Source organism: Erpetoichthys calabaricus, chromosome 8 (genome assembly GCF_900747795.2).
Source record: "Erpetoichthys calabaricus chromosome 8, fErpCal1.3, whole genome shotgun sequence".
NCBI classification, from domain to species: domain Eukaryota; kingdom Metazoa; phylum Chordata; class Cladistia; order Polypteriformes; family Polypteridae; genus Erpetoichthys; species Erpetoichthys calabaricus.
The window spans coordinates 135,477,478-135,488,014 of NC_041401.2; the positions used below are offsets into that span (position 1 = coordinate 135,477,478).

A 10,537-nucleotide genomic window follows, 5' to 3' on the forward strand; every position below is an offset into this window, starting at 1 on the left:
CATTCGTAGTCTGATTCACAATCCGATTGTATGGGTGGTTACCTACCAGGTAACGCTTGTGGTTGGTCAGCAAGCCGGCTAACTTCTGCCACGGTGCCCTCTTTCAGTTGCGAGAAGCAGATCATAGAATGGTTGAAATAGTTTAATATATATAGCAAAATCCCCGCGCTTCGCAGGGGCTAATATGGTATTGCAAACGGTAGCGGGAGCGTTTCTATAAACTTAATTTAAAGTTATGGTTTATACCGTGCTTTTTTTCATTATGTTTTCGTACCTTATCAATTGTGTAATGTGTTTATTGAACAGGTTTGATTCATCGAAGTGATCACTCCTGCTGCGTTCAGTCACTTCACGTGAGCCGGTCTCTTGTGTGATGTTGCCATGTCCACGGGTTTATTTAATGTTAGCTAAGACCCGGCAGTTAAAAGTTTCTCGCTACAGCAATATTAACTCTGTTACAATGTGATCCAAACTGTCGTTTATAGCTCGTGTCTTCTCATTAAACTTGTATCTCGCGAATATGGCATTGCAAACGGCAGCGGGTCAGTTCACGTGCTTACGTGGGAGGCGTGATGACGCGATATATTTTGATATATATCAAAATACCCGCGCTTCGCAGTGGCGAAGTACTGCTTTAAAATTTTTATTAAGAAGAAAAGTAAACCTTTTTAAACTGTGGCTTCGCCTCTTGCGCTGACGTCGCCTGTCCGCTGTTTTATAAACGAACGCCATATAAGGCCGTCCTTTCTCCTTCACAGTCAGTTCACGTGATTACGTGGGAGGCGTGATGACGCGATACGCAACCCCCGCAACCCCGCCTCCCACGGCCAGTGAGTTGCAGTCCATTACTGTATATGGCCAAAAAAGAGGTTCCAGTTATGACCGTTACGCTTTGAATTTCGAAATGAAACCTGCCTAACTTTTGTAAGTAAGCTGTAAGGAATGAGCCTGCCAAATTTCAGCCTTCCACCTACACGGGAACTTGGACAATTAGTGATGAGTGAGTCAGTCAGTCGGTGAGTGAGTCAGTCAGTGAGGGCTTTGCCTTTTATTACTATAATAGATACATACATACATACATATACATATATATACATACATACATACATACATACATACATACATACATACATACATATATATCCATCCATCCTCTTCCGCTTATCCGAGGTCGAGTCACGGGGGCAGCAGCTTGAGCAGAGATGCCCAGACTTCCCTCTCCCCGGCCACTTCTTCTAGCTCTTCCGGGAGAATCCCAAGGCATTCCCAGGCCAGCCGAGAGACATAGTCCCTCCAGCGCATCCTGGGTCTTCCCCGGGGCCTCCTCCCGGTTAGACGTGCCCGGAACACCTCACCAGGGAGGCGTCCAGGAGGCATCCTCATCAGATGCCCTAGCCACCTCATCTGACTCCTCTCGATGCGGAGGAGCAGCAGCTCTACTCTGAGCCCCTCCCGGATGACTGAGCTTCTCACCCTATCTTTAAGGGAAAGCCCAGACACCCTGCGGAGGAAACTCATTTCAGCTGCTTGTATTCACGATCTCGTTCTTTTGGTCACTACCCATAGCTCATGACCATAGGTGAGGGTAGGAACATAGATCGACTGGTAAATTGAGAAAGAGGGGGACCACCACCCCGGTCTGCCAATCCAGAGGCACTGTCCCTGATGTCCATACGATGTTGCAGAGGCGTGTCAACCAAGACAGTCCTATAACATCCAGAGCCTTGAGGAACTCGTATCTCATCCACCCCCGGGGCCCTGCCACCAAGGAGTTTTTTGACCACCTCGGTGACCTCAGTCCCAGAGATGGGGGAGCCCACCTCCGAGTCCCCAGGCTCTGCTTCCTCATTGGAAGGCATGTTAGTGGGATTGAGGAGGTCTTCGAAGTACTCCCCCCACTGACCCACAACATCCCGAGTCGAGGTCAGCAGCGCACCATCACCACCATATACAGTGTTGACACTGCACTGCTTCCCCCCTTGATACGCCGGACGGTGGACCAGAATCTCCTCAAAGCCGTCCGAAAGTCGCTCTCCATGGCCTCCCCAAACTCCTCCCACGCCCGAGTTTTTGCCTCAGCAACCACCAAAGCCGCATTCCGCTTGGCCTGCCGGTACCTATCAGCTGCATCCAGAGTCCCACAGGACAAAAGGGTCCTGTAGGACTCATTCTTCAGCTTGACGGCATCTCTCACCGCCGGTGTCCACCAACGGGTTCGGGGATTGCCGCCACGACAGGCACCGACCACCTTACGGCCCACAGCTCCAGTCAGCTGCCTCAACAATAGAGGCACGGAACATGGCCCATTGGGACTCAATGTCCCCCACCTCCCTCGGGATGTGGTCGAAGTTCTGCCAGAGGTGGGAATTGAAGCTACTTCTGACAAGGGGCTCTGCCAGACGTTCCCAGCAGACCCTCACAACACGTTTGGGCCTACCAGGCCTGACCGGCATCCTCCCCCACCATCGAAGCCAACTCACCACCAGGTGGTGATCAGCTCTGCCCCTCTCTTCACCTGAGCGTCCAAGACATGTGGCCGCAAGTCCGATGACACGACCACAAAGTCGATCATCGAACTGAGGCCTAGGGTGTCCTGGTGCCAAGTGCACATATGAACACCCCTATGCTTGAACATGGTGTTCGTTATGGACAATCCGTGACGAGCACAGAAGTCCAATAACAAAACACCGCTCGGGTTCAGATCGGGGGGGCCATTCCTCCCAAGTCTCACTGTCATTGCCTACGTGAGCATTGAAGTCTCCCAGCACAACGAGGGAGTCCCCAGAAGGTATGCCCTCTAGCACCCCCTCCAGGGACTCCAAAAAGGGTGGGTACTCCAAACTGCTGTTCGGTGCATACGCACAAACAACAGATAGGACCCATCTCCCCACCCGAAGGCGGAGGGAGGCTACCCTCTCGTCTACCGGGGTAAACCCCAATGAACAGGCTCCAAGTCGGGGGGCAATAAGTATACCCACACCCGCTCGGCGCCTCTCACCGGGGGCAACTCCAGAGTGGTACAGAGTCCAGCCCCTCTCAAGGAGATTGGTTCCAGAGTCCAAGCTGTGCGTTGAGTTGAGTCCGACTATATCTAGCCGGAACCTCTCAACCTCGCGCATTAGCTCAGGCTCCTTCCCCTTCAGAGAGGTGACATTCCACGTCCCAAGAGCCAGCTTCTGTAGCCGAGGATAGGACCGCCAAGGTCCCCGCCTTCGGCCACCACCCAACTCACACTGTACCTGACCTCCTTGGCCCCTCTCATAGGTGGTGAGCCCATGGGAAGGGGGACCCACGTTGCCTCTTCGGGCTGTGCCCGGCCGAGCCCCATGGGTGCAGGTCCGGCCACCAGGCACTCGCCATCGAGCCCTACCTCCAGGCCTGGCTCCATAGGGGGGCCCCAGTGACCCACATCCGGGCAAGGGAAAACAACGTCCAAAGTTTTCATTCATCATAGAAAGTTTGAACCGCTCTTTGTCTCATCCCTCACCTAGGACCAGTTTGCCTTGGGTGGCCCTACCAGAGGCATAAAGCCCCGGACAAAATCTATATATATATATATATATATATATATATATATATATATATATATACATATATACATACATATATATACACATATATATATATACATATATACATACATATATACATACATATATACATATATACATATATACATACATATATACATACATACATATATACATACATATATACATACATATATACATATACACATATATATATATACATACATATATATATATATACACATATATATACACATATACATACATATATACACATATATATATACATATATACATACATATATACATACATACAGTGGTGTGAAAAACTATTTGCCCCCTTCCTGATTTCTTATTCTTTTGCATGTTTGTCACACAAAATGTTTCTGATCATCAAACACATTTAACCATTAGTCAAATATAACACAAGTAAACACAAAATGCAGTTTTTAAATGATGGTTTTTATTATTTAGGGAGAAAAAAAATCCAAACCTACATGGCCCTGTGTGAAAAAGTAATTGCCCCCTTGTTAAAAAATAACCTAACTGTGGTGTATCACACCTGAGTTCAATTTCCGTAGCCACCCCCAGGCCTGATTACTGCCACACCTGTTTCAATCAAGAAATCACTTAAATAGGAGCTGCCTGACACAGAGAAGTAGACCAAAAGCACCTCAAAAGCTAGACATCATGCCAAGATCCAAAGAAATTCAGGAACAAATGAGAACAGAAGTAATTGAGATCTATCAGTCTGGTAAAGGTTATAAAGCCATTTCTAAAGCTTTGGGACTCCAGCGAACCACAGTGAGAGCCATTATCCACAAATGGCAAAAACATGGAACAGTGGTGAACCTTCCCAGGAGTGGCCGGCCGACCAAAATTACCCCAAGAGCGCAGAGATGACTCATCCGAGAGGTCACAAAAGACCCCAGGACAACGTCTAAAGAACTGCAGGCCTCACTTGCCTCAATTAAGGTCAGTGTTCACGACTCCACCATAAGAAAGAGACTGGGCAAAAACGGCCTGCATGGCAGATTTCCAAGACGCAAACCACTGTTAAGCAAAAAGAACATTAGGGCTCGTCTCAATTTTACTAAGAAACATCTCAATGATTGCCAAGACTTTTGGGAAAATACCTTGTGGACTGATGAGTCAAAAGTTGAACTTTTTGGAAGGCAAATGTCCCGTTACATCTGGCGTAAAAGGAACACAGCATTTCAGAAAAAGAACATCATACCAACAGTAAAATATGGTGGTGGTAGTGTGATGGTCTGGGGTTGTTTTGCTGCTTCAGGACCTGGAAGGCTTGCTGTGATAGATGGAACCATGAATTCTACTGTCTACCAAAAAATCCTGAAGGAGAATGTCCGGCCATCTGTCAACTGAAGTGATCTTGGGTGCTGCAACAGGACAATGACCCAAAACACACCAGCAAATCCACCTCTGAATGGCTGAAGAAAAACAAAATGAAGACTTTGGAGTGGCCTAGTCAAAGTCCTGACCTGAATCCAATTGAGATGCTATGGCATGACCTTAAAAAGGCGGTTCATGCTAGAAAACCCTCAAATAAAGCTGAATTACAACAATTTTGCAAAGATGAGTGGGCCAAAATTCCTCCAGAGCGCTGTAAAAGACTCATTGCAAGTTATCGCAAATGCTTGATTGCAGTTATTGCTGCTAAGGGTGGCCCAACCAGTTATTAGGTTCAGGGGGCAATTACTTTTTCACACAGGGCCATGTAGGTTTGGATTTTTTTTTCTCCCTAAATAATAAAAACCACCATTTACAAACTGCATTTTGTGTTTACTTGTGTTATATTTGACTAATGGTTAAATGTGTTTGATGATCAGAAACATTTTGTGTGACAAACATGCAAAAGAATAAGAAATCAGGAAGGGGGCAAATAGTTTTTCACACCACTGTACATATACATATATACATACATACATATATATATATATATATATACACACACACATATATATATACAGTGATCCCTCGCTATATCGCGCTTCGTGGCTTCACTCCATCGCGGATTTTATATGTAAGCATATTCAAATATATATCGCGGATTTTTCGCTGCTTCGCGGGTTTCTGCGGACAATGGGTCTTTTAATTTCTGCTTCCTCAGTTGGTTTGCCCAGTTGATTTCATACAAGGGACGCTATTGGCAGATGGCTGAGAAGCTACCCAACTTACTTTCTCTCTCTCTCTCTTGCGCTGACGTAGGGGGGTGTGAGCAGGGGGACTGTGTGCAGCTGCTTCCTGAAGGACATGCTGCACGGTGATTCGCATACTTAAAAGCTCAAAGGGCACGTATTGATTTTTGACTTTGTTTTTCTGTGGCTCTCTCTCTCTCTTCCTGCTCCTGACAGAGGGGGTGTGAGCTGCCGCCTTCAACAGCTTTGTACAGGCGGTGCTTCGCATACTTAAAAGCCCTATTGATTTTTTTTTTTGACTGCTTGCTTTGTTCTCTGTCTCCTGACGCGCACTCCTTTGAAAAGGAAGATATGTTTGCATTCTTTTAATTGTGAGACAGAACTGTCATCTCTGTCTTGTCATGGAGCATAGTTTAAACTTTTGAAAAAGAGACAAATGTTTGTTTGCAGTGTTTGAATAACGTTCCTGTCTCTCTACAACCTCCTGTGTTTCTGCGCAAATCTGTGACCCAAGCATGACATTCTAAAAATAACCATATAAACATATGGTTTCTACTTCGCGGATTTTCCTATTTCGCGGGTGGCTCTGGAACGCAACCCCCGCGATGGAGGAGGGATTACTGTATATATATATATATATATATATATATATATATATATATATATATATATACACACACACAAACACATACATTTACTACAGACAGAGCGGCAGTGCAGATGTCATTCATGTCTCAAAGCACCAGGATCTGCATGATATTTGCTTGTTCTCCCTGTACATTTCTGGATTGATTGGTATGCGTTTTCAACTGTATATGATTAAATTACCTGTTTTAACACTGAATACTGGAAATACGTCAGTAATATTTCTCACTTAACACAAAAGGTTTACTCTTTTATTTGCTGTGAAGTAAACAGAATCCATTCCCTTTTTCCATCCTCAACATGAGTCCTTTTTGATTTATGGTATTCACACTAGCCACTGCACCACTAGATCACACTATTTCAGAATATCTACAGTATTGGCAAATAACTGTGTTACAACTAAATTGATTGCTTATTTATTGGGTACTTTTAATGGATTGCATCCACTTTTCTAAATGCCTGTGCCATTGTGCCCTGCAAAGGACTGGAAGACCGTCCATTGCGTTTGTTTCTTGTCTTACACCCAGCGCTGCTTGAATGATCACTGGCTCTCTGCGGTAAATGTTCTCAACACATGCAGGCAGGGCTGGATTAATATGAAAAGAGGCCCTAGGCTATTCCACTTATGAGGCCCTTTCACCTTCCATTTTTAAGTTTGTAAATTACATGAGAGATAATAAAATTTTGCTAACAATTTGAATGTAGGCCCCTCTTGATCCTGAGGCCCTAGGCTGAAGCCTAGTTAGCCTATAGGAAAATCCGGCCCTGCATGCAGGATTAAATGCATACCTACAACTTTTGTTTAGTTCTTGTCACACGCGTTTAACCACCTTCTTCACTAGCTGGCCCTGGACAGCCAGAGCACACGTGTACCGTGTTATTACTAACCTCAGCGGGTAAATAACGTGTAATTTACTAATATTTTTGTAGTGGCAAGAATAAGCTCACGTCCAATGGAGCCAATTGCTATAATACAGTACAACAATTATAAACGCCGCTCTCCAAAACACAGCTTCATCAAAGAAAAAACAGCACAAATTTAGTAACTTAAACATGTATTTACAATAAATGCCTTCCCTGATTGCTTGCAAGATGGTTGTGCGCAGTCTACTCACTAAAGATTCAAACACCAACATCAAACTGGTCAACACATTAAATATGAATGGAGATGTCAAAGAAATGGCGAACGACGCGACTGCAATTTGTTTAATTATCAACCGCTGCTCTACGTAACACCTCATACAGACGTCAACGTTAACCTGCCATGGGTGTCAAACGGAGACCTGTTCACTTTTGACAAGTAATTCCGAATTGACGTTGGGGAGCCCCAAGCTTTCGCCTCTGGAATATAGGCGCCTTTTTCCCCCAGCACAAGCAGTGCTCCCTGACTTCAGGCACGTACTTAAACACGCCCCTTTGAATGATGTCACGAGCACGTGGCCTATGTGGGTCCACCCACAGGTTGAACATCAGGAATTCCAGCGCTCGTCACCCGTGAGGATGTTTTTTTTTTTTTTTTTTTTTTTTTGCGACTTGGTCTCGTGTGCAGATTGTACCAAGTGCTACTACATTAAACCTCTAAATATCTGTTGACAGTTTTAAAACAATGCGTTGAATGTTTGTCCTGGCTTAAAATGCTCTCAAACAGCTGCCTGGCGCCAACAGCATCTGCCAGGCTGCAAGACGTCTGCCAAATTCACGGAATCCTGCACAGCCGGTGCCTTCAAACAAACAGGGCACAGAATGGCCATTATTTACCACCCATGTAGGCGCATGACGTGTGGACCTGCCTTCACAACTATTTTTTAACCCCAACAAGCATGCACGTACTTAAGCGGGCGTTGTGTGTGCATTTGAAAGACGAAGTTACTATTCAGGTGTACCTTGTGCATCTCCGCCGCTGGTCAGCACTGCCATAGCCTTCCCAGCACCGCTCATTCGAAGCTTCTCGAAATCCACGGACGTCATGGTGAAAGAAGGACCCTAGCCTGTCCTCGTAGCACAGCGTTCCTCCCTCTGCCTCTGCCCTTAGCGTCCAGGTGGCTGAGCTTAGCCTTCCGAGAGCACCGTGCAGGAGGGGCGGCAAACCTTCTCTCGCACGCGCACAGGCCCCGCCTTCAGTTAACAGGGTGCGCGCCTTCACTCCCCCGCCCCCCAAATGATTGTGAAATGTCGTGGACGAGAAGACCGCCTCCTCTTTAAAGGCTGCTAGACAGTGTCTTACAATGGAAGTTTATCCCCAATGGACTTGAACATAAATAAGAATACGCAGCTTCATGTAGTTCACCACGTACAAGCGGGGATAGTTTTGTACCAGGCGTATTTATTTAGCTGATGTGATTGCATGATTTTAATATGTCGACGCTGATGTGTGATATCTGGGTGCGTAACCCGAAGAACGCAGAACATAATTCTCATTCCAGATCAGGGCCGCGGGTTGGGGAGAAAGGCAGAAAGCAAATCTGGACGGGACATCATCCCGCCGATGGATATTAGGGTGGAATTTGAACCCAGACTCTCGGATATGAGCCAGTGACGTTATTCACTGTTCCGCTGTGCTGTCCTAACCTATTATTTAAAAAATGAAAAACAAATTATGCAGATCCTATAACTAAAAATGAATGACTTCACAAGACAAGACATTTTAGCTGTCAAACTTTGTTCAGTGGTTTCAGATTTTTACCCAAACAGATCCGAACATCAGAGTTTTTTTGTTCATTTTTTTCTCACCGGATATTTTAGTGAAGTAGATATTAAATATGATGACTGGTGCACAGAGAGCTGACTGGCTAACAGCCTTTGTTATTAACATCTGTTGAATTGACAGCAAAAAACAATATTAAATGCAGCCGTTTAAGATTAGAAGAATCAATTAATTGTTTTAAATCTGAAGTTGCGGTTGTCTTGAGGTTCAGTTTGATACCCTGTCCTCTAGAGCCAGTGACCCTAATTTTAGAATTCAAGTATAAATGGCTTTGAAGACACTACTACACTAATATAACACGTTTAGAATATTAATACATATTGCATGCATTGTAGTGGCATCCCATCTTTTGCTCAGTCCTTGTGAAGTTTCCAACACATCCAACACAATGACATGCGGAGCTCAGTTTGCCACGTGATCGACTGGCACTCCGGCAACAATTGGTTCTATTTTTTTTTAAACGTATGTGTTTGTTATGGAGATAAGTAGAGCAGAAAATCAATGGATGAAGTGTTAATACATTTGTGAGTTTATTTTCAGTTTAGTTAACAAACGTGTCTTCCCACGTTGTGCTTCAACCTTAATAACCAGACAAACTTAAAAGGGTAAAATTGAATAAGTGTTTACGAGCATTTTCCTTATAAACATGAAAAATGTCACTCTGGTTGTTCATCTGTTAATGACATATGCTCTAGGGTATAAGACCAAAGTTACTTGTATTCACTAATCAAAGTGCCAGAGAGTTATGATGTGTTACATGTTGATTAGCACATGCAAGTGGCTCCATGCAAAAATGATCCTATAATCCTAAATAGAGGTGTTATTAATTATTAATAATAATGGCATCCAGTAGGCTTCCACAAAACAGGATAAAGCACTTGAGTGTTCTTCTATTTCAAATATTTTTAAGTGTAGGATTATGAGGTATGAAAATGAGTTAGTGAATCACTCAGAGATTAAGTAAAAATTGTCCAACTACCATATCTATCTGTCAATTTACACTAGAGGGGCAGCAGGGTGCTTATTCTGGGTGGGGTAGGCACAGTACAAGACCAGCCTACTCTGATGGAACTGCAGAGCCAGCAACCTCTGATACAGGAGACCAATATACATGTAACATGCTTATGTAGACATGGGGAGAATGTGCCAGCTTCACATACAGTAGATGGCGATCAGGTTGGCACTCATAGCCAGGACCGTGGAGTACTTAAACAATCACTTGCATATTATGCACTATTCGAATGCCATTAAAACAAAAAGGTGGTTTTATTTACTGTCTGTAGAGGTTTTCTAGACACTTGACCAGTGATGAATGAATCCTGAGGTGTTCACCTCACCACAATTGCGGAAATGTTCAGGAACTTCACCAAACTTGGCAAAATGCATTGAAGTCTGTGGGGAACTGAACTAGTTTTGAGTGAATTATAATGCTACAGTGGTCTTAAGTGTCCCTGTGCACTAGGGAAATATCTACAATTATGCTGGACTGATGATTGTGG

General features: G+C 44.6%; 1 protein-coding gene across 2 annotated transcripts in view; it reads right to left on the reverse strand.

Moving 5' to 3' along the window:
- Window positions 1-8,446, reverse strand: part of LOC114656090 (ATP-dependent 6-phosphofructokinase, liver type-like) — an 88,884-nt gene extending 80,438 nt beyond the window's left edge. For both annotated transcript variants that reach the window (XR_007935698.1, XM_051931373.1), the window contains exon 1: window positions 8,218-8,446. Coding sequence is in view for 1 of the 2 variants with exons in the window: in XM_051931373.1 (XP_051787333.1) it covers window positions 8,218-8,302 (85 nt within the window). In the remaining variant the exon portion in view is untranslated. The remainder of the gene's footprint in view (window positions 1-8,217) is intronic.
- Window positions 8,447-10,537: the final 2,091 nt, after the last annotated feature.